The 21,819-nt window shown below is 30.3% G+C and overlaps 6 protein-coding genes across 7 annotated transcripts; 2 read left to right on the top strand and 4 right to left on the bottom strand.

Annotated features, from left to right (window-relative positions):
* Nucleotides 1-562: 562 nt before the first annotated feature.
* Nucleotides 563-2,980, bottom strand: LOC143195572 (ATP-dependent RNA helicase DDX18). 2 transcript variants are annotated; one of them, XM_076402841.1, is made up of 11 exons: nucleotides 2,703-2,980; nucleotides 2,495-2,650; nucleotides 2,333-2,437; nucleotides 2,100-2,280; nucleotides 1,915-2,048; nucleotides 1,733-1,861; nucleotides 1,507-1,679; nucleotides 1,265-1,454; nucleotides 1,081-1,211; nucleotides 827-1,022; nucleotides 563-768 (listed from the first exon to the last, which is right to left on the bottom strand). In XM_076402841.1, exons 1-11 carry the CDS (start codon nucleotides 2,719-2,721, stop codon nucleotides 650-652), a joined length of 1,533 nt encoding a protein of 510 aa, XP_076258956.1. In that variant the 5' UTR covers nucleotides 2,722-2,980; the 3' UTR covers nucleotides 563-649. The 2 variants fall into 2 exon arrangements, with proteins under 2 accessions (XP_076258956.1, XP_076258958.1); XM_076402843.1 differs by having other exon boundaries at nucleotides 2,336-2,437; nucleotides 2,703-2,864.
* Nucleotides 2,981-7,460: 4,480 nt separating this feature from the next.
* Nucleotides 7,461-8,674, top strand: LOC143195594 (rhodanese domain-containing protein CG4456). Its single transcript, XM_076402868.1, has 4 exons — nucleotides 7,461-7,600; nucleotides 7,905-8,033; nucleotides 8,085-8,247; nucleotides 8,494-8,674. Exons 1-4 carry the CDS (start codon nucleotides 7,597-7,599, stop codon nucleotides 8,546-8,548), a joined length of 351 nt encoding a protein of 116 aa, XP_076258983.1. The 5' UTR covers nucleotides 7,461-7,596; the 3' UTR covers nucleotides 8,549-8,674.
* pit (probable ATP-dependent RNA helicase pitchoune) lies at nucleotides 8,594-11,604 on the bottom strand. Its single transcript, XM_076402838.1, has 14 exons — nucleotides 11,432-11,604; nucleotides 11,314-11,382; nucleotides 11,145-11,261; nucleotides 10,811-10,930; nucleotides 10,609-10,758; nucleotides 10,449-10,553; nucleotides 10,211-10,391; nucleotides 10,017-10,150; nucleotides 9,833-9,961; nucleotides 9,604-9,776; nucleotides 9,335-9,527; nucleotides 9,155-9,285; nucleotides 8,882-9,071; nucleotides 8,594-8,820 (listed from the first exon to the last, which is right to left on the bottom strand). The coding sequence occupies exons 1-14, from the start codon at nucleotides 11,508-11,510 to the stop codon at nucleotides 8,672-8,674; spliced, it is 1,920 nt and encodes a 639-aa protein (XP_076258953.1). The 5' UTR covers nucleotides 11,511-11,604; the 3' UTR covers nucleotides 8,594-8,671.
* Nucleotides 11,605-15,632: 4,028 nt separating this feature from the next.
* Nucleotides 15,633-17,710, top strand: brk (transcriptional repressor brinker). Its single transcript, XM_076402850.1, has one exon. The coding sequence runs from the start codon at nucleotides 15,850-15,852 to the stop codon at nucleotides 16,903-16,905; it is 1,056 nt and encodes a 351-aa protein (XP_076258965.1). The 5' UTR covers nucleotides 15,633-15,849; the 3' UTR covers nucleotides 16,906-17,710.
* A 1,314-nt stretch (nucleotides 17,711-19,024) lies between these two features.
* Atg5 (autophagy protein 5) lies at nucleotides 19,025-20,294 on the bottom strand. The gene is made up of 5 exons (XM_076402853.1): nucleotides 20,075-20,294; nucleotides 19,803-20,022; nucleotides 19,625-19,749; nucleotides 19,373-19,570; nucleotides 19,025-19,319 (listed from the first exon to the last, which is right to left on the bottom strand). The coding sequence occupies exons 1-5, from the start codon at nucleotides 20,217-20,219 to the stop codon at nucleotides 19,213-19,215; spliced, it is 795 nt and encodes a 264-aa protein (XP_076258968.1). The 5' UTR covers nucleotides 20,220-20,294; the 3' UTR covers nucleotides 19,025-19,212.
* A 241-nt stretch (nucleotides 20,295-20,535) lies between these two features.
* LOC143195584 (uncharacterized) lies at nucleotides 20,536-21,793 on the bottom strand. The gene is made up of 6 exons (XM_076402856.1): nucleotides 21,655-21,793; nucleotides 21,488-21,599; nucleotides 21,322-21,432; nucleotides 21,028-21,165; nucleotides 20,795-20,968; nucleotides 20,536-20,737 (listed from the first exon to the last, which is right to left on the bottom strand). The coding sequence occupies exons 1-6, from the start codon at nucleotides 21,692-21,694 to the stop codon at nucleotides 20,674-20,676; spliced, it is 639 nt and encodes a 212-aa protein (XP_076258971.1). The 5' UTR covers nucleotides 21,695-21,793; the 3' UTR covers nucleotides 20,536-20,673.
* Nucleotides 21,794-21,819: the final 26 nt, after the last annotated feature.

The following is a 21,819-nucleotide window of genomic DNA, read 5'->3' as shown; positions in this document are numbered from 1 at the left end:
AAATCAATGGCGGTTATCTTATAACTCGACCTCCAATTCTTTATTTTATTAGATTGATATTGTCATTTTTTTTTGTAGACACTTCAAATTTATTTAAAATCTTTATGGTTATTAATATACGGGTGTGTGTCTGTAATAAGCAGTACTAATGCTGATAACGCATTTTTTCAATAGCAAGAAAATGAGAGAGGGTTCCACGACAATGACACAAGTTACACGCCACAAACGACAGATTTAAATTTAAGGCGTTTTTAATACAGAATGTTTTATTTAAAATTCAATGCAGTGATCTGATTAAAACTACATGTAGGTTTTCACAAACGCTAGGCCTCGATAGGAACACTTATTGGGATTTTCAAATACCGTTTTTAATAATTTTGAAATCCATCTTAATAATGTATTATATGATCAGAAAGAATACGTAAAAACATCAAGACATCCAATTGCTGCGATTGTAAAAGGTTCAAATCACGTTAGTGCATGATTATAAATTTATACAAAAGTGTAAAATGTGACAAGACGTTAAGCATTAAATTCAATCACACAAAAAATGCAAAAGGTTAACGTGACTAAAATGTATGTATATATATAAAATAAATATATATTTAAATTTATTTTACAGATTTCTTTATGGTGACTGATGAAACTTTTATGCTGTCATTTTCTTCCTATTAATTGCTTCTCTTTTGCGCAGGGTACTGTGATTTTTATAAAAACCAAAACCTTTATTTAGATTTTTAGGGTTTTTCTTGATTTTTTTCTTTTTACCTGGAAAATTAATAGTTTTATATTAATCTGTATTAGGATTTAACTGAGTAAGCCCTACCTTTCATTCCTGATATATTCAGTTCAATGTCAGGGGTTTTCTTAAAACCGAATGATAACGCCACTTTCAGTAAATCCAACTTCGTCACATCAAACACTGTTTTGGGTTGATGAGCATCATATGCGGTCAGGTATGATCTATATGCCTCTTTTGCCAGTTTATTGAGAGCAACATGATTTTCGATTAAATGTTCCAACTAAAAATATTATTTTATTGTTTTAAAAAAGTTATTATATGTTGAAAAAGTTAAATACTTGGGATTGCACGCCTGAAACTTTTTGCCACTGTACATTATATTCATTCAGGGGAATCTTTGCTTGCCTTAAATACCATAAATATCCTAATTCTTCTACCATAAGTACTAATAATGCATTTCCAGTGGACCCTATCAATTATATAAAGAAATATAAAATTCAAAATGGATATAAGCATATATACCTGCTCTTGCGGTTCTACCCACTCTGTGTATATATTCTTTTGGATCATCTGAAGGATCATATTGTACAATCCAATCAACAATAGGAATATCCAAACCTCTAGCAGCAACGTCTGTACACAACAATATACCACTTGAAGAGTTGCAAAATTGAAAAAATGTTTTTGTTCTTTTTGTTTGTTTCTGTCTACCCTAGAGTTACAATGATTGAACTAAATTTCATAAATATATTTAAGATACTTACATGAATTCGTAAACATGGCAGATCAATATAATTAAACAGTTTATAATGATACTCAACTGAATTACAGGTACTGAAAAATATCATAACCTTCCGTGATTTATTTTTCTTTAAGAATGAATATAAAAATAATAGACGATACTCAGTTGGACATACTACATAACCCTGCTGTAAACCTACATTTAATTTAATAAGTAATTACTATAACATTAGTTCAAAAATGTATTACCTGAGACAGTAGACTCTTCTGTTATTTCATCAGCGTTAATATATAATGGTTCCTTTTTGAAAGCTAATTTGGCAAGCATTTCACTTTTGGAACTTTGTGTAGCACTAAAAAGCATTGTTTGCCTTTTTCCTGGAACCATAAATACATTGAAAATTTAAGTTAATGAGTGTAAGTCAACATACTAGGTAATATTTTCAAAATCTGAGTAATTTCTGCTTCAAATCCAATTTCTAAAATTCTATCAACCTCATCAATAATAAGACACTGAATGTTACTGTAAATGAATCCAGAAGTATTTTGTAAGTGATCTAAAAGCCTAAAAAATGATGCGATATAGCACTTACTTTAATTACATATGATTTCACACCTTCCAGGAGTTGCTATTAATATATTAATACCATCTGTTAGCTTTTTTGCCTCAGTTTTACGATTTGTTCCACCCATAATAACACCATGTGTAAAATTATGGAACGTAGTTAATTCTCTTAAAACACCATAAGTCTGCATTGCCAATTCTCTTGTTGGTGTAAGTATAACGACAATAGTGCCTATAAATTTTTTTTTTATTAAAATAATTTTTAAATATAAAACGTTTATTACCACATTTAGGCTGTAAATGTATTCTTGTTATAAGTTCAATGGCAGGTATTAAAAATGTTAAAGTTTTTCCAGATCCAGTTTTAGCATGTCCTACTAAATCTTTTCCTAAACACATAAATATAAATAAACTTGACAAATAATAAGAGAAAAACAATTATTTACCTTCTAATAAGTGTGGAATACACTTAATTTGAATATCAGTAAGCTGCTTAAATCCTAATGCGGTTACAGCATTTAAAGTTTTTTCACAAACAGCACCTCTTAAAGATTCAAAACTTTTATCTAACGTAAGTTGTAGAGATATGTTATTCCCAGCAACTGAAAAAATATTTTATTTTCTGCTCAATATCGTTATAAATTGAGTACTTACTATATTTTTCAAAAGCCATTATAAGATTTGTTTACAAAATGTGATTTATCCAAAATAACCTAACCACAAAACATTGAACCTGTATATTTTGTATAAACCCTATATATGTTGTGTACCTAAGCCACACAAAACATTTTCTATATGTATATTTTAGGGATGCCCAAAAACTAACTATATAAACGTATTTTTCGATATTAAATTATATAAAAGATGTTTCTTAAACGTTATAAAAAACATTTCAATTTTATTTAATAATCCTTTAAAATTGATTCTAATTTCAAGTTTACTTTTTCAAATGTTTAGAGATCATATATATATCATAGAAAAAATAGAAATTTCACGGTATAGGCGACCTTGGGGAAATGTTTTGTTTAGTTCAATCAACTGTAGCGCTGCGATCGCAAATTGTGATTGGCAGTTTAAATTGCAGGTGCCGCCACTAACATGAAATGTGATTGGTCGATCAAATTGTGTGAAATCAGCATTTTCTATAGGCGTCCATTTTTATGTTTGTTGTTTGTAGGTTATGGTTTTTGTTTAGATCACGAAATTTTCGTTTTACGTTGTGCATATTTTCTGTTTTACATTAATTATTATGGGGTAATAATATAAAAATTGATGACAATACGTCAGTGTAGTAAAAGATGTAGTGTACCGGGGTAAAATTCTACTATGGAAATTAGACATCGTTTCTCAAAGAATGATCTCGATACTTTCCAAAAATGGGTTGATCAAGTAAATAATAGTAAGTTACCTGGATAAACCACAATGCAAATATTTCAACGTCATGGTGTTTGTTATGGACATATTAGTGAAAAATTTAGAATTATCCTTCCTTCACGAACAGGTATTTGGGTAAATGCATATCCATCATTGGTTTTATCAGGTACATATAAAATTATCTATCTACTACATGTCTGTTTATATATTGTTTGTTTACAGAAACTCAAAAACTTATGAAGATGTTAGTAGTAATAAAATTCAATTAATCTACCAAGTTGTGCGTATGTTGTCAATGTGATGTCTCTACATAAAGAAGTCTTACAAGAAGGTAATAATTAATATAACTGGATAATTAGTAGTAATAAATACTACTTTTAATTGTAAAATATCCCTAAAATATTTGCAATACTTTAACTTTTTAGAACAATCAGTGTTCAATCATTTTATAGTAGAGGAATTATATATTTAAATTTGATTGCCTTGTTAAGAAAATATTTGTTATGGTGCCATCAATTAAAAATTTAATTGCTACTTTTAGGGGATTTATTAACTTAAAGAAATCTATTTTGTCTAAATTTACAAATAACTACATTTGTTTAACAAATCTTAACCAAGATTGCTTAAAGATTTTTGTTGGATCTATTAGAGGTCGTAGAGGTAGAAACAGCATCCTTCCCCTAGTATGTTCGAGAAATTTCTAAAAGGGCTCATCATTTCATTTTTTTCACATCATTCGCCCGGAGCAAATTGTGAAGAAGATGAACATGTTGGCGCTTTAGATAACTTACATTATTTTTTAACTGGAGATGTAGCATCACCAGAGGTTGTAGAATCACCAGTTGAGTCTATATTTTCAGTTCCAGAGAACTTTGCTCTGAGGAAAACAAGAGTGGAACGTTGCACGTTAGTCTATATTTCAGGCTATTTGATAAAACTTCTGAGAAAAAAGACAACGTGCAATATCTGTCTACATTCTACATTAAGTAGTTCCACAGATCAAAAACTCGATACTGATTTTATAGAAGCGATGCAGCCGCGTAGACCCAAATTAACAACTCCATCAAGACTGTTTTACTATACTGTTTGTAGATCTTTAAGCTATCTCTTTTATTTAATACCTAGATTTTGTCATAAAAATAGCATATCTGTTATTCTGAGAGATGTCTTAAAAAAACACATAAATTTTAAACGTTTCAACTGCCCAGTCCATAGCGATTTTGAAGACCACATTTTAAATCTTATTGTCAAATGTTCATTGTATTTTTGGGTTAAACAAGTTAATTCAATATTAACAGGGAAGGACTTAAAGTTTACCTTCAGTATAGCACAAATACAAGATAGAACTCTAATAGATCCTATAAAATTGATGGCACTAAACAAATACGAAAAAGGGAGCAGGCGTTATAGAAGAGTATTTTAATTATTTTGTCTGGAGTATGGGGCTTTTAATTTTTTTTATTTACATTTTTGTAGTTTATTTATTTTTGCTTTTTGCAATTATGTATATTTCTGTTGTTTTTTATTATTATTTATATTATTTACATTTATGTATATTTGTATAGGATTTTATTTTAATAAATTAGTTTTTTAAATTAAATTCGATTTTCATTCAAATATTATTGGCCAGCAAACGTGACGTCATAAAATAGTCACGTGAAGTGGCTGACCAATCAAAGCAAATTATTTTCCTTACAGGATTCTATATAATATTTTTAAACTAACCAATCAAATTCACGTTGTCAGCGCCACCAATGATTGGACTAAACAAGATTTTGCCCCACCACTTAGCATTGTAGTTGCACACCCCTGATATATATATATATATATATATATATATATATATATATATATATATATATATATATATATATATATATATATATATATATATATATATATATGTATATCATAAAAATATCGATATTTTTTATAAAAATCGATATTTTGGAGTATCTTACAAAGAATCGAAATCGTAAATCGATAAGAGAATGACCAACATCCCTAATATATAAATATTTTGTGCTTAGGGACAAAAAATATTTAAGAAACACAGAGTATAAGAAGTTGCCTATATAAAGATCTCCAGAGAAGATTGAACTTTTCATCATTACCTATATTCCTAATATTGTATTGATACTTGATTATAGGTACAACACAGATAAGCGTTCTATATTATATATATATATATATATATATATATATATATATATATATATAATGACTGGATTAAGTATGAAATAAATTTATTATCATTATTGCGTGTTTTGTTGTTTATTCGTATTAATAATTATTTAAATATTATTTTTTTAATTTCAGAAATTAATCCTTTCAAAAGAAGGTATGTAAACAGAACAAGAAACAGACAACAAAAGAACAGCTCTTGGCATCTAAAGGGTCTATAGCATTGATGTGTAGTAGGCCAAATTTCTGGCACCTTTTGGGTTACAAAAAATCCTTGTTCTTCTTTTTTATGAATTTTTAACTGTGAAGTCTTTTATATGTTTCACATTAAATATATCCTTGCTATTATTTTTTGGCTCTAAGTCCGCATAAAATATTGCTTAAGGGTTTTTAGAAGTTTGGTGTACTATGATCACTATTTGTCTGACCTCGTCTATCCCATAGCAAGTTATTTAGTTTATTAGTTAATTAGTTTATTGCAGTACTGGGCAGTATTGGAAATGCTTGTGATTAATATGCGCAATTGAAACACATTGAATTTGAAGAATATATTGAAATTGAATTACTTCTTTAAAATGTAATTTGTATTTCAAATACCTGACGCTCATGTATTTTGTAATTAGTATTTCTAATAGTTATCACTACATATATTTGAACATATAAATACGTTTAGCGATATTATTAATGGATCCGTTTTAATAAACAATCACAGAAAATGACATGTAGGAAATTAATTTGGACAAACATTTGTGTGGGGTTCGAATGACGTCATAGTTCAAATTATATATCAATAATACTCTTAACTAGGAGATCATATGCTATAAAAACGTCAATGGTATGGCATATTTAGATACTTTTCCATATCCAGGAATATGAACGAACCGCCAAACCCAGGGTAAGACTATCACATACTTGGCTATACAATTAGAGTACTTGGAAGAAAACATTGAAGTATTGAAACTAATTGCTGCAGCTTTAGATTGCATTTAGGGTAATAATAGGCTAGATGACTATTTATGACGATCTACTTTTCTTCTTTTCTATTTCTTTTATACTATTTATTCCCATTATATTTGTATTGTCGTATTATATTCGACGGTGTGTCTTTTACAGTTGATTTATCTTTTTTACTTGTCTTACTAACATTATGTTAGACACAAAGTAAAACACATTAGAACCAAAATAAAACAACTATACTGGTTAGTCGAAAAATACTTTCAACTTGATCTAAATTCAAAGAGATTGAGGTATCAGAAACAAATATGGGGCTGTACTAAAAGTTTAAATTAACTAGTCATACAACGCTGTCAAAACAAAATTCTTCGATTAATTATCAATGTCTATCGTTATATAACCAACGAAGAATTGCACGATGACCTGGAAATCAAATGGATTTGCGAAGTTATCCAAGATTTCGTCTTAAAACACGAAAGAAGATTACTAAATCATACTAACGTGGAAGCAATACAACTGCTGGACAACGCGCAGGATATTAGAAGAGTGAAGCTTAGTGTAAACTATAGCTTAAGTTTTTATAATTTTGGAATACTAATATTGATGCATTGATTTCGCATTCTAGTTTACATACAAAATAATACATAATTTTTTGTTATAGATACATAATTTTTAAATTTATCAAATTTTATTCGGAATTGGCAAAGCGCGGGAACTGGAAATATCTTGTACATTTTCTTAGTCTATTTTTAAGGTTTATATTAAACAAAAAATAAAATATAGTCAACCAGCTATACGAAACAAAACATTTTCCAAGTTTGATAGTTCAAATATATTTACCTTTAATTTAATCATTCATTATCAGGGGAAATCAATAAAATAGCTTCCAGTAATTTATTTTTAGACTATTTGTATTATAGACTTTTTTATATTACATTGTACTCGACCTTAGGAGGAGGTCTGTTTCAGAAAGTTTAATTCGTTCTGTTCAGAAGCACCTTGATTTTTGATCTGCTACTGTTGGGTAAACATCGATATGAGTAAGTGTCTTATTTTATTAATTAATTAAATAATTAATTAAATTTATTAAGGTAATATTGAAGGAAATATTATATATTTTTATTAATTTAATGTCTAATTTTATTATCAAATATTTTATAAACGATTTATACGTTGCCTTTCCAAATACAGGTGTTTTTTTTCAAAATTGGTTGATTGTTAAAAAATTTGTTAGTCACATTGTGTAATTTTACGCCACGCTCTAAATATTGGAAAAATTATTTATGATTTAAATGTAATAAGATAAATTCATAGATTTGTTAATACACTTTCGTTAAAATCTAGGTGAAAACGTGGTATCATATGGTGAAGTTTTGGAGATTAGTAAAAATAAGAATGAATTAATCATAGACGTCCGTGAACCTAAAGAATTAGAAGAAACCGGACATATTCCTGGATCAATTAACATTCCTTGCAAGTATATTAAAAATTTGTATTTTTAAAATTATTTCAGACTTATTTCAGTGGGACAGTTAGAGGACGTAATTAAAAACTTGTCTGATGAAGAGTTTTTTGCTAAATACGGTCGTAATAAACCGAAAAAAGAGGAACCGGTAACAGTTCATTGTAAAATAGGTGGAAGAAGTGCAAAAGCATATGCACTGATGAAAAATTTGGATTACAGCAGGTATTATATATCGTATTTTTAGCGTTATTTCTGATCGAATTTTTTGTTTATTACAAATTTAGAATATTTAAGCGCATTCACCTATTCAAGGTCTTTTACCATATATTTTTGATTATTATCGCTAAGTTGATGCATCAGCCGATTGTTTGTTCACCTTAAGTATTAGAAATGTTTTGAAATTCTCGAATGAATATATTATTTTCTTGCTAGGTTACCTATATTATTGTTTTCTTCTTTTAATTTTAGCGTTAAAAATTATTCTGGTGGATGGGCCGATTGGGAGAAAAATTCAAAGAAGTAACCATAATGGAGAGCTTCTACACTACAACATAAATAAAACTACATATTTTGTCACATAATTATATTGATGGTTTATGGTACACTGATATATAATAAAATATTTGCACCTTGAAGCAAAACAAAATTATCTAGTAAACTTTTTATCAAATGGACCTCCTTTCTTCTTTGGTTGTCGATAGACAAGGTTCTTTTTTGCTTCCTTCTCCGACATTGAATTTAGATTTTTATAATAACCAAAACCTCCACCACCTTTCCGTTTTTCCGGCCTCTTTCCTTTAAACAAATAAATATTGCTATCAAAAAAATGTTGAATAAGCAATTATAATATTCTAACCTGAGGAAACATGTAGATCTACTGCTGGAGGTGTACTGAAACCAAATGAAAGCGCAGCCTTTGCTATATCCACCGTGTTAATATCGAATATGGTTTTCAGATGATGGGAATTGTATGCCCTGATGTAAGCTTTGAGTCCTTCCTTTGCCGAAAGATTCAAGAAATAGTTTTTGCTGATTAGGTTCTCTAACTAAAAGTGGTTTGGTTGTATTTATTATTTTGAAGCTGTTTTAACACAAAGCACAAAGACTTGGCTCTGACATTTCTTAATACCTGTAATTGTATATCTGCTATTTTACTCCAACTGAAGGCAAATTCATTCAGAGTAACCTTTGCTTGTTTTAAGTAACGTAAAAACCCAAGCTCTTCTGGTCGTAATATTAGCAAGGCATGGCCGCTGCTACCTGAAAAAAAAAATTAAATATCCGCAAACAATTTATTTTAAATAGATACCTTCTCCTCGAGCTGTTCTCCCTACTCTATGTATATACTCCTTTGGATCATCTGGTGGATCATACTGAACTATCCAGTCCACATCGGGTATATCCAGACCTCGTGCGGCCACATCAGTACATAGCAAAATTCCAGATTCAGCATTACAGAAATTAAAGAAAGTCTCTGTTCTTTTTGACTGTTTTTGTCTCCCCTGCAAAATAAAGTATACCACTTAATTTGAACAGCATCGTGTTAATATACTACAGTTATACTGACGATAGACTTACATGAATACAGTGGACTGGGATGTCTACATAATTAAAAAGCTCATGGTGATACTTTACAGACATACATGAACTAAAGAAAACCATAATTTTTTTTTTCATATTCTTTTTTAAGAATGTGAAGAGCACCAACAGACGTTTTTCTGAAGGACAAACTATATAGCCTTGTTCTAAACCTAAAATTAAAATCATAAAAAATTAATTAAAAAAACATATCTTGAAATGTACATACCTGATACAGTAGCTTCTTCTTTTGTGTCATCAACACCTACATAAATTGGTTCCTTCTTTAAGGCTAGTTTTGTTAGAGCTTCAGTTTTTTCACTTTGTGTGGCACTGAATAACATAGTTTGTCGCTTTTCTAAGAAATACTTATATTATTAATTTTGTCTCTATTAAACGTTTGCCGAACTTACTGGGTAAAATTTTTATAATCTGCTTCATATCTTCTTCAAAGCCTATATCTAAAATTCTATCAGCTTCATCAATTATTAAGCATTGTAAGTTTTTATATAGAAAATCAGGAGTATTTTGCAAATGATCCAATAACCTACATATTTTAAAATATTATTTAAAAATCAAATATATAAGTATATATAATGTTCATTACCTTCCCGGTGTTGCAACCAATATATTGATTCCTTTTGCTAATTTCTCTGCTTCTGTTTGTCTGTTGGCTCCCCCCATTATCAATCCATAAGTGTGGTGATGGTATTTCATTAACTCCTTTAAAACTCCAAACGTCTGCATGGACAGTTCTCTAGTTGGTGATATTATTATGACTCCTGTACCTAAAATATATTCATTTCAATCAAACTATTTAAATATTTTAAATAAGCACTTGTTACCATTTCTAGGCATATATTTCAATTTATATATTAATTCAATGGCTGGTACTAGAAAAGCTAGTGTTTTTCCTGAACCTGTTTTAGCCGATCCTACCAAATCTTTACCTAGATACAAAATAGATTTTAATGTATGAATTAACAACGGAATTAAAAAAAATACCTTCAAGCAAATGTGGTATACTCTTCACCTGAATTGCAGTTAAGTTTGTAAAACCCATGTCAGCAATAGCATTTAGTGTACTTTCACATACCACATCTTTTAATGTATCAAAAGTACAATTACTTAAAATACCCATGGTTTTATTTGTTCCTGAAATGTCAATGTAAGAGCTAGTACTATAAGACAATAAACAATCTACTACCTTTTTCTTCAGATTTATCAGATTTCGTCTCATTTTTTTCTTCTTTATGTTGATCTGTGTCTACTGACTCTGTCATATTATTTGATACTTTATTTATCTTTTGTTTCTTTCTATTCTTAACTAAAATATATATGTTATATATAAGACTCATTTAATAATTTTCGTTAATCTTGCAAATTATAAGAATAATCAGTTATTAAATTTCATTCCTAGCCTCAACTCAAAAATATTTAAAAATATATTCGAGAAGACTTCATATTCGCCTTTTTATTCATCATATTTCATGAAGTGTTTTTGTACTCTACTAATAATCAGTTATTAGATACTTATTTACCTTTTGAAAGTGCTGGAAAATCTTCTGATGCCACAGTTTCAACCCAGTCGTTTTCATTACTTGCAACATTAACACTGTCCGTATTTATTGCAATTTGCTTCTTATTCCTTTTCTTCTCTGAAAACAAATTCATTATTGCAAATATATGAGATAGGTTATATGGTACTACTTTTTGGTGGATCATTTTCAGTCTCTAAAACCCTCTTTAGAGGTTTTTTTTCTTCAATAGTAATTCCACCTGAAACAAACACCTGGTTTTAAAGTTACATTAATATTACACCATTTACCTCCTTTTTCTTTTTGTTGAATAAGCTTAAGTTTCTTCTTTATCTTTTTTGGTTTGCTAATATTATTTTCCACAGACATTGTCAAAAAAGGGACAGTAAACAATTATTTATGGAAACACGTGTGTACTATTTTTGGTTCAAAAATATTCTCTGCATAGAAAAATTCTCTGTGACATTAATGACGTGTGAGGTTATATTCACAATTAAAATACTGTGTTTGTTAGTATGACAATCCAATAAAAGGTGGCGCCAAAAATTATATGTCAGGAAAAATATGAATATTTTAAGAGAAATCTTTATATTGAAGATATCGCTGGCTTCGTATATTAAAAAGCTGTAAAGTACCCTGTAATTGCCTTGAAATTGTAAGTTGCCTATAATTTATCACCTAAACTTGTTTATTATTTTGTAAGTGGGCAGATGAGAGCCAAAAATACAACCTTTTTTCTAACACAAAATTAGTTGAGACTTAGTGTGTCACTCAATTAAAAATATTTAAATACGTAATGTTTTGCCCACATATACGTAAGAAAAACGAGCAGGTAGACGCGCTGTCTTATTAGAAACGAAAATAGGTTCTTATTGGCCTAGCAACAGTGTATCGAAAAATATTTAAATATATTATTACTACAAATTGTTTCTGAGCCAAAATTTTCTGATTACTGTATTGAGTCAATTTAATTAGTAACAAAGAAAAAAATGTATTGAAAGATGTTACTAGTATATCATATATGAAGTTGTTTGAAAATGAAAATATTGTTAAAAACTGTTCAAAAATCATATTAATATAAAATTGTATAGAATTCGGTCTACTTCTATTCATAGTGCGACTCGGATTACTTGACGATTGATTGGACATTAAGAACTGTTTCCTGGATACAAAAAAAACTGAAGTTGTTTTGGTTATTTATAAGTTGAAGTGATTTGCGGTGGATACAAGACAGCGTGAACACAAGAATCTCTTATTATTTGCTGACTTTCTTATTGACATTCTACCTGTCCAAAGCTCGCCCTGATCTGTCAGAGAACGATCGTTTTTATCCACAGTTTAGTTTTATTTTGATACTAGGCATTTAACTTTTTTTTTCTACCCAATAAAATTATATTTTGGGTTTTATAAGCCCTTATACTGCAATAAAAATGTGTTTTCAACAAAGCTTTCTCTGTATATTCATTTATATATCGTGTTTGAGTGACTATACAAATTTCTATATCTATATGCATAAACAGGAAAATATTAATTTCGAAATTAGTTTTGTTGTAGAGACAATTAAGGACAGTCTAGCGGTAGTAACTTAAGTACCAATTAATTTTCTTGAATAAACAGGAACGATTGGTATATTGAGTATACTTTCGTCGTTTTATCATGTAGTTTTTTTCCCACACACCTTCAAATTCCACAATGACCAATTTAATTCGAATCTTTAATGTATGCAAATGTATTCTGCCGAATGATTTAGACAATATATGAAATAACAGTTACTCAAACGATTATACTGTTTGCGATTATTGAATCTGATTATTCTTTACTAAAAGGACGATGTATGGACAATTGTCAAAATGTTTAATATATTAATTTGATGTCCAGTCACGAATGCGGTGTTTTGTTTGAAGCGCTTTATATTTTATCACATTTTTTATATAACAAAATGTGACTGTTTGACGTGATTAAGTTAATGGTATAGTAACTCTTGCAGTAGAGAAATATATATGAATTTTAAAGTTAGTTTCAATGAATAATAATTAATAGAATAATGGTGACTGAATATTTTTCTATAAAATTAATTTATGTTATTGAAATAACATAATTCGTTCGTCATTATAATTGTCACCGGTTTTTGTCACTGATTTGGGCTATCAGTTTCGGGATGAGGAAAAGTTGGACCGTGTGAGCTGACCGTTTCTTAAAATTGAGAGGTCTCAAAATATTATGTTACTGAATTCTATAAATAACAAATGTGGTTGCAGAGATCGGTATTAGGTTTTATGTTGTGGTGACGTTACGTCAAAAAGCATTAAAGTTTCCTACCATTTATTTCTCAATTTCATATATTCAATCTGTCTTCAATTCAGACGACTTGATTATGTTGGATAAAATAAAATAAAATATAGCGATTGATGATAACACTGCAAAATGAGTTTTTTTTAAATTGGATATGGCTAAATATTTTAAGGAAAGGAACTCTTTACGTTTAACGCCGCTAGTTTATTAGGCGTACTTGGATAGATTATCAAAGGAGGCATAGCGCTCGGGGAGTATACAGGTAAGATTGTTAAGTATTGTGGTTATGGAAAATACTCAGTACCTGAACTTGACCCATGAGGATTAATTTTATTTGAAATATATTGTGACCTTTCGGCATAAATGGCTAAAGAAGAAATGAAGTAAATCTCTAAAAAACATAATAAATCAACACAAAAACATACCAGCATTAATTTAAATCTATTATTTGAAGTACCAATTCTTATTTGCATGTTGAAATCATTCGATTGATTTTAATTTCGTTTGAAACTGTTTATGGTTAAGCTAATGTAGAAAATAATCACTGCTTTGTGGAAAAAGGCCGTATATATCTCAAGCCGTGATTTAATAAAACGCATCTATTTCTTTTAGCACCAACTATGAGCGTTAATCTCTTCTATCTTTGACCTGTGATGTTTTAAAGGCGCGGTTAATAGGAATTCTAGCTTTGGGTAACTCTCTCTTTATATATATTGTCATATCCTAGTGTTAAATTTTTAAATATATACCTCTCGTGTGATGTGCTAAATTAATTTTGTAATACTACATGACATTTTCCATTAAAATTATATATAATTATATAAATATTTTACTTATTACTATTTTAAAATTTGTTTTTATTGAATTTATATATTTTTTTATATATTTATATATATATATATATATATATCGAAAACTTCAACGATTTCACTGTCATTCTGGAAATGCTTACACTGCACTTGAAACCTTGTTTTATTCCTTGCAAATTTAAGGAAAACATAGTTTTATTTATATTCTTTACATTTTATAATACTTTGTTGTAGTTTATTTGAACATTTAATGTAAACTATCTGATCTATTATTAAAAAAAAAACATAAAAAATCCTACACATTAAATTTCGAAATTCTAGTTAGTTATTGACGCTTCCTATTATTATATGTTATTATTATATATATTATAGCTTTAATTATTTAATTATTTATTAGTTATTGTGGCTAAAGTTAAGTTGTAACTGCTATTAGGTTACCTTCACAGCTATCACCTTGTTATCATTTGTTTTAACAGAATTTAGAAAATCCTTTGTATTATAAACTTTCATCAGCTTTGACTATTTAATTCGAATTGAATTTAGGTTTTCTTTTAAGAATTCAAATTCTACTAGTAAGAACAACTTACAAAGACGTTATTATGAAAGCAAATTGCATTGTTGATGAAATTAATAATGTATGTTATAAGAAAAGTCAAAGTAATTCTTGATTTAACATTTAAAATCACCCAAAAGCAACCACTGCTTTCATGAAAGATTTCATCAATTAAATATATTTTAAATCTTATTTAGTAGGTCAATTTTGAAACTCTGCCAAGAAAAAATAAATGGACATCTTGTTTCCACGAAAACTATATTTTCTAATGGTGATTTTTGCCTTTTTCCTGAACTGAAAAGTTAATTGCTACGGTTCATTAGTGCGACTATTGCCATTCCCGAGACCGTCGTATGGCGGTATATCCGTAAGAGATTTTTTTATCAAAGGCCCATTCTACCTACGAGATCGCCCGCTGTCGATTATAAAGAGCGAGAGAGAGGGTGCTAGAAAAAGCCCAAATGTTACCATCCGAATGAATGAAAGAAAAGAAAAGCAAACCAAGACGACGCTGTGTCTGGCCTAGCTCGCTTGGCGACAGCCTGTCTGGCGTGACCGGTACACTGTTGCCACCTATGCGCATTCCACTTGAAATAAACAATATTTTACGTAGTTGATTGTCGTTTTCTAGCATATTTTCGATTTTCAGAACAATTCAACTATAGAATAAGCAAAGATTCTGTGTAAATTTCGGTAAATTAAGTGGTATAGAAAAAGTAGGCGATTACGTGGGGAAAACGGCAACGTTGCGGGCAAACTTGTTTTCCAAACGGATGTCGTACCACCCAACGCGATAAGAGAGATGAGAGGGACGACCAGAAGCGGTCGCCAGTGTGTCTGCCAGTGCTAGACAGAGAGGGGACGAGTTGGGGCAGCGTTGGAATTGATTTCAATTTTACAGTTTAGTCAGGCTGAGTGGGGGAATTCTCCGAACATCGTGATTGAAAATGGTGGCAACGTAAGTCCGCCGTGCTAGCTTCTCCGTCATTTTCGTTCGGTTTTCGTGCTTTATTTTAGTTTTTTCGGTGTGATCCAGCGAGGACCCGTGTCCGAAATGGCGCACGGTCTCAATTCAGTGATAAGACGTGGCGTAGGTGCCGTTCAGTGTAAACCAGAAGGGAAAACGGGCGTAGGATCGCGTCGGATCTTTTCTCCGCAGTTTAAGTTGCAAGTGCTCGACTCGTATCGTAACGATGCAGATTGTAAAGGGAACCAGAGGGCCACCGCCCGCAAGTACGGCATTCACCGTCGCCAAATCCAGAAATGGTTGCAGGTGGAGAACACCTTGAGGAGCGGGGTAGGAGGAAAACAACCGCCGATAGCAAAAAGCGAGGTGTCCTTGAGCGGACACAGACAGCGGGACGACGAAAGCAGCGGTGAGCTTCGAAGCGCCAGCTTGGCTGGCGAGTCGCGCGTTCCGGCGCTGGAGACCCCTGCCGGTTGGCGGTCGCACCAGGCGCCCGTTCCCCTGCCCGAGCCCCCCGTCGTACCGATGGACCTGTCGCTCAAACGGCCCGCCGTGTCTCCCGCACCCCTCCAACGCCTTTCCCCGAGTCAGTGCGACGTTTGGGATTTATCGACTAAGAGGAAGGCGGAAGAAGACGGCGCTAGCAAACCCGTGAAGCTGTTCAAGCCGTATTTAGACGATCTAAGAGATAGTGATGTTGAGAGTCCTCCTGTTCCTGTTAAGATGTCGCCCCCATCCCCCCCCACACTGTATTGTTGCGCTCCACCAGTGACCTGTTCCCCTGAGCTTTATTACATCAACAATAACAACAATAATCTCTACGACGCTAAGTCTCCGGAATATAACCCAGCTTATACATTGCATGAGCTGCAACCAAACACCTCATTTTACCCATATCCGTATTACCATCCAGAATTAAGCCCCACTTATTGCTCTTATGATGACCCAAATCTCAAATATCACCAGTCATACAGTGTCGATTTTAAATTCAGCACCATCACGGACTGTTGTACATTTTCAAAGGCTAGTCAGGTGAGACTGCCACAATCCAAATATCCAGTACAGAATAAACAGTGGATCAAAGTCGACACCGAATTGAACTGTAGCAGTGAAACATTGAAACATATTCACGCTGTGAGGTAGAGAAGCCGAGTTTGTGATTGTTTGAATTGTAACTCATTACTCCTTTGTTTATTGGAGGCGTGGGAACATTAGTTTGTAGGTAAATTATGTAGTTGCCTTTAATTGTTGGGTGCTAAAATGTTATGCCACAATACAAAATACCGTCTATTGCTCAGTACTTTAGCAATTTTATACAATAATGTGCCTTTATAGTTTTAAGGAACAATGTGCCAAAAATATTTACCAGTAGGCAGCTATATAATGTTATTAATACCTGAAAATATGCAATATTTTTATTACTTAATCTTGTAGTACATATCATATTGTTAAACACAGTGGAGTTTTCGAAACATACTTAAACACAAAACATTTGTGATGTCTTGTTCTCCACTCTGTACAAAAAAGAAACACAAACGTTTTGCCATATTTGGTTGCATAGACTGCCAATGTATAATATATATTTATATTTATATAAAATTATTCAAAAACAAGTTTGCAATTGCTGCATATGTGATTTAGTTTAAAATAATTGGTTATTCTGAACAAAAAAGACCGAAAATATATTTTTATTATGAAACAAATAAAAAATTAAATCTTAACATTTATATTTAGATATATTTTTAATATTTTTGTTTATATATTATATATATCTAATTCGAATGAAGAATTATGATAAAAAGAATAGAACTATGTATATATAAAACTATTTTATTAAATGAGTAAGCAGCTCAGGCTTATGAAAAGAAATGAGAAAGATTTTTATAAATATTGTAATATTTTATATAAAAAAGTTTTCTAAAAATACAAAATAAAAATTGTCAAAGATATCATTGTCTTTTATTTTGACCACCAGCGAAAAACGAAAAATTTTGTATAACTTTTAATAAAACTTGTGCAACATTGGAGCTTTATCGCTAGGTGACGATATAACATCTGTACGATCTGTATACGGTGCCATCTGCTATAATCGTTTTTTATAAACTGTACAAAACTAACTTGTATGACTTAGATTGTATTACAAGTCTCCCTAACCTGTATGCAAAATTTTAACCAGTTCTTTTCCAAACATGATCAAAAATTATAGAAAATTGGTTTTACTTTACATTACAAGTACGGAAAGAACTTTTTTGGCAACTTAATATTATTAAACTTAATATATATCAAATTATACGAAATTGAAGAAGGTGATATTAAAAACCCTTTGGGAGTATGACTGTATAATACAAGATTACTTTTATTTTGGTCTATGACTCAGTTTAACGATACATACGTGACTGAAAATGGGTAGGAATTTTAAAAAGCCGATAAGAGATAGGAAATGTGTAGCTACGTAAAACCGACAAAAGCGATGATTAATAACATGACCTTTACAAGTTTATAGTTAATATACTGGATGCTTATTAAATAAAGACAGCGATAAGACACATCATAATAAATATGATTTGCTACTCGGCACAGTACTTCCAAAGTACGGCGAAAATAGAGAACAAAGAATGTTGTTTCCAAGAAAATCTATAAATATCACCTCTTTATTACATGGAATAACAAATAGTGTTACGTATCGTAATGTCAATCTCCCTAGTCCTCAGATCGTTTTAACTTATTTTTCTCTAGAACTTGGCATGAGAAAAACGAAATACGTATTGTAAAATTTTCCAAATCTTGTGCCATCTATGATGCATTGCTGATATTATTCTGTATTTAAAGGTATACAGAAAACTGCAAAAATGTCGAGTATAGTTGTCTGTATTTTGTTTAAAATTTTTTTTAATGGAATTTACACTAATAAAATATAGATAGCAACGGTGTTTTAATAGAAATCTTTTCTTCTATATACATGTTTTATTTAAAATTGAATATCGACAAAAGCATTATTTAATCCTAAGTAAATAATTGATAAACTAATGACATGTTTAAACTTATCGGCTAACTTAATTAATAAATGAAATAACGAAACTGTAATTGAACTGACATATTTAAAATCATGTTTTTTTTTATAAAATAATATTTCAAATGGAATTAATTTACAGAATAACTTATACCCGTGGTTTTAAGATTTGCTATTTTTTTTTATAAAATTTAATTAAGCATATGTTTAAGATAGAGTAATTCAAGTTTTGACTAATAAATAATAAAATAATTCTGACAATTAAATACAAAATTTTATTACTATAGCCATAATAAATGTTATGGTAAACTTAAAATTATCAGACATTTAGATATATCCACTCTGCTTCTCCGTTCATTAAAGCACAATACAGGCGTATTTAAATGGTTTACACAATCAATCACAAATACTGCTAAAGCACTTATCAAATCCAGTTGATTTTAGAAAATGCATAAATGTAGAAAATTATCTGGATAACTCAAATGTTCAGACATCCATTGAAGGGGTGTATCTAATGGTGGGGTCATTCCATGGATTTTAACATTAACTACACATATTATGGAATTAATAATATGATGTGAGTATTTTAAAAGAACTTACCCATTGTTTTTTCAGGAAACATTTCTTTTAAAAGGTCTTGTAAAGTTTTTCTTTTACCCTCATCAGTTACTGGCCTAATTAATTTTTGTTTATAACCATCTTCTAAATAACATCTAAAAGGTATATATTTGAAGTGTTCACTTTCACCAGAAACCTCCATCAATTTTCTGTTGACAGCCCAAAACTGATCAAATTTGTCTATAATGTTGAGAAAAAAATATATCTGTATAATATTAACAAATTACAACATACCATTTTGCAAACCTAACCATAATTGATTATGATCTTTCTTTTGCATATTCGCAGCTATTTGTCCTCTATGTTTTAACACATCAGCTTCCTTAAGACATGCCATGAAATATGATTCAACCATTTCCCTAAAATACTTAGTATGTTACTAACCGAAATATATGTTTTTATAAAATAGTACTTATTGCTAAATCTATATATCTGTGTTTCTGGAAATTTATCAAAATGGACCATTACAAGCCACGGCAATGTTTCTGTTTCACCCTCTACTAAAAAGTCATATAAAACTCCGATTGGGAAATGCCATTTCATGGGCTGTCCATTATATTCCAGCCACATTTCATGATCCTGTTTATCATTTGAGACATACTTTAAAAAATGTTTTTTCACTTTGTCGGTCACTAAAATACCAAGTTATTAATTCAAGTTAGTAAAATATCGTGACTCATTTACCTAAAGGGAAATAACTTAATCTTGGCACCATCAAGTAGAATGGATCTGGTTGTTGTAATTCCACAACTTCATCCGGGTGCAATTTGAAGCAAACGGGTAGTTTACCTTCCCATACTTCTCGCAATATTTCTCTGTCGTTTGCCATAATATTTGTTATGTTATTGAGAAAAACACAACCGTTGTTGATACCCGAACTGTCAAAATATATAGGTTAAGTTGGCAAATAAAAAATAAATTGATTTTTTATCAAATATCTAATTATAAGACAGATATATTTCATTGTTTGTATGTCGTCATAATTTTAGTTCTGTGGTATTCCTTGAATATAAGTGAATGAGTTAATGAAAATTAAATTGAAATATTTGATCAATTAAGTATTGTGATTGGAAAGGTTTATTTATATTCATAGAGTTTTTCTATGTTTATATTATTACAATTTTTGAAAATAAGACAATAAGATGGAAGGTTTTTGAATTAAGTTTTATTTATTTGTTTTAGGGGATAACATAAAAGGTATGCGAGATATATCAATGTTATTTATTTCCTTTAATATTATTGTGTTTTAACGTTCTCATTGCTTGAAAATGGTGTTTTTATGTTCAATTTGTAGGTTCACAATTGTTTTCATCAGATGAGTCTATACAGTCACTTATGCCATTACATCTAAAAAGTGAAAATACTTAAAAAATTATACATTTCATTATAAAAGATAAATTTTACCTTGCGGTTGCATCGACGCATGCTCCATAACTGCATTTGAAAGTATAGCCAGGGCAAAACATTGGGCTACATAATTTTATCGTTTCGTCACTTTGGTCCTTACAATTTGCTTTTCCATCACACACAAAATCGGTATTGATACATTCCTCATTTCTGCATTTGAATTTGCCAGGCCTAAATATGAAATAATAGAGTGATAATGGAACTATATAGATCACTTGTTTTAAAATTACCCGCATGTCTTCAAGTTTTTCGTCTTTTTTTCGCACCTCGCTTCGTCTTTATTATCTATACAGTCTCTAACACCATCGCACCTTTTATTCTTTGGTATGCAGCGATTATAATCGCACTGGAAAAGGTAGCTAGGGCATCTAAATATATTTTGAAAAATGAAAATTATTGTGATTTAGTGTGTTACAGGTGAATTTAATTTGCATTGTTAATTGTTTAATATTTATTTTAATTAATTAATTATCTCTTTTGAGATGTCATTACATTTAATGGTATTTAAAACAATTTCTACTTACCGTTTTTTACTGCAAGTGGACTTTAATTCATCACTCCCATCTAAACAGTCTATTTTTCCATCGCATATTTTATCCAGCGTAATGCATTCTGATAAATCCCTACATTGAAAACTGTAATTTCAATCGAGTTATTGCAATTCGACTAGTTCGGTATTGTTTGACTTACCCACTTTTACAAGTTTGATTGTTTAACGCTATTTCCGATCTATTGCTCTTGTTCTCGGTGTTAAAATATGTTATAAAAATAGCTAATCCTCGTGTGCTGTGACATGGAAAACCTTTAGATTAATATACAATTTAAGAAGACATTCATTATAATGGCAAATAACTTACTTATTGATAAAACTAATGCGAATACTAAGTAGGTTTTCATTTTATGCGGTATTATCACTTGTCATTACTGAATACAATCGCTGAATAATATGGGATACATATTTTAAATATATTACTCATGTAATGTCGCAACTATCTTGGAAAATACAATACCAACAGTTGGGA

This window comes from Rhynchophorus ferrugineus, unplaced genomic scaffold (assembly GCF_030347505.1).
Source record: "Rhynchophorus ferrugineus isolate W39M unplaced genomic scaffold, kcgeb_rfMv2 rfM4, whole genome shotgun sequence".
NCBI classification, from domain to species: Eukaryota; Metazoa; Arthropoda; class Insecta; order Coleoptera; family Curculionidae; genus Rhynchophorus; species Rhynchophorus ferrugineus.
The sequence above is the reverse complement of the archived record's forward strand: the minus strand, read 5'-3'. Positions and strand labels throughout refer to the sequence as shown.

Coding starts and splice junctions, on each gene's coding strand:
- LOC143195584 (XM_076402856.1), bottom strand. CDS start 21,694: ATGAAAACCTACTTAGTATTCGCATTAGTTTTATCAATAA. Junction 21,600..21,654: donor CGCATTAGTTTTATCAATAA/GTAAGTTATTTG, acceptor ATTAATCTAAAG/GTTTTCCATGTCACAGCACA. Junction 20,738..20,794: donor TGCGTCGATGCAACCGCAAG/GTAAAATTTATC, acceptor TTCACTTTTTAG/ATGTAATGGCATAAGTGACT.
- brk (XM_076402850.1), top strand. CDS start 15,850: ATGGCGCACGGTCTCAATTCAGTGATAAGACGTGGCGTAGGTGCCGTT.
- Atg5 (XM_076402853.1), bottom strand. CDS start 20,219: ATGGCAAACGACAGAGAAATATTGCGAGAAGTATGGGAAGGTAAACTA. Junction 20,023..20,074: donor ATTAAGTTATTTCCCTTTAG/GTAAATGAGTCA, acceptor TTGGTATTTTAG/TGACCGACAAAGTGAAAAAA. Junction 19,320..19,372: donor GTTTCCTGAAAAAACAATGG/GTAAGTTCTTTT, acceptor TAATATGTGTAG/TTAATGTTAAAATCCATGGA.
- LOC143195572 (XM_076402841.1), bottom strand. Junction 2,438..2,494: donor TATTCCACACTTATTAGAAG/GTAAATAATTGT, acceptor TTATGTGTTTAG/GAAAAGATTTAGTAGGACAT. Junction 1,862..1,914: donor GATTTTGAAAATATTACCTA/GTATGTTGACTT, acceptor TTATGGTTCCAG/GAAAAAGGCAAACAATGCTT.
- pit (XM_076402838.1), bottom strand. CDS start 11,510: ATGTCTGTGGAAAATAATATTAGCAAACCAAAAAAGATAAAGAAGAAA. Junction 10,759..10,810: donor TGATAAATCTGAAGAAAAAG/GTAGTAGATTGT, acceptor TTGACATTTCAG/GAACAAATAAAACCATGGGT. Junction 9,528..9,603: donor TCCCAGTCCACTGTATTCAT/GTAAGTCTATCG, acceptor TTTATTTTGCAG/GGGAGACAAAAACAGTCAAA.
- LOC143195594 (XM_076402868.1), top strand. Junction 8,034..8,084: donor TGGATCAATTAACATTCCTT/GCAAGTATATTA, acceptor GACTTATTTCAG/TGGGACAGTTAGAGGACGTA. Junction 8,248..8,493: donor AAAAATTTGGATTACAGCAG/GTATTATATATC, acceptor TTTTAATTTTAG/CGTTAAAAATTATTCTGGTG.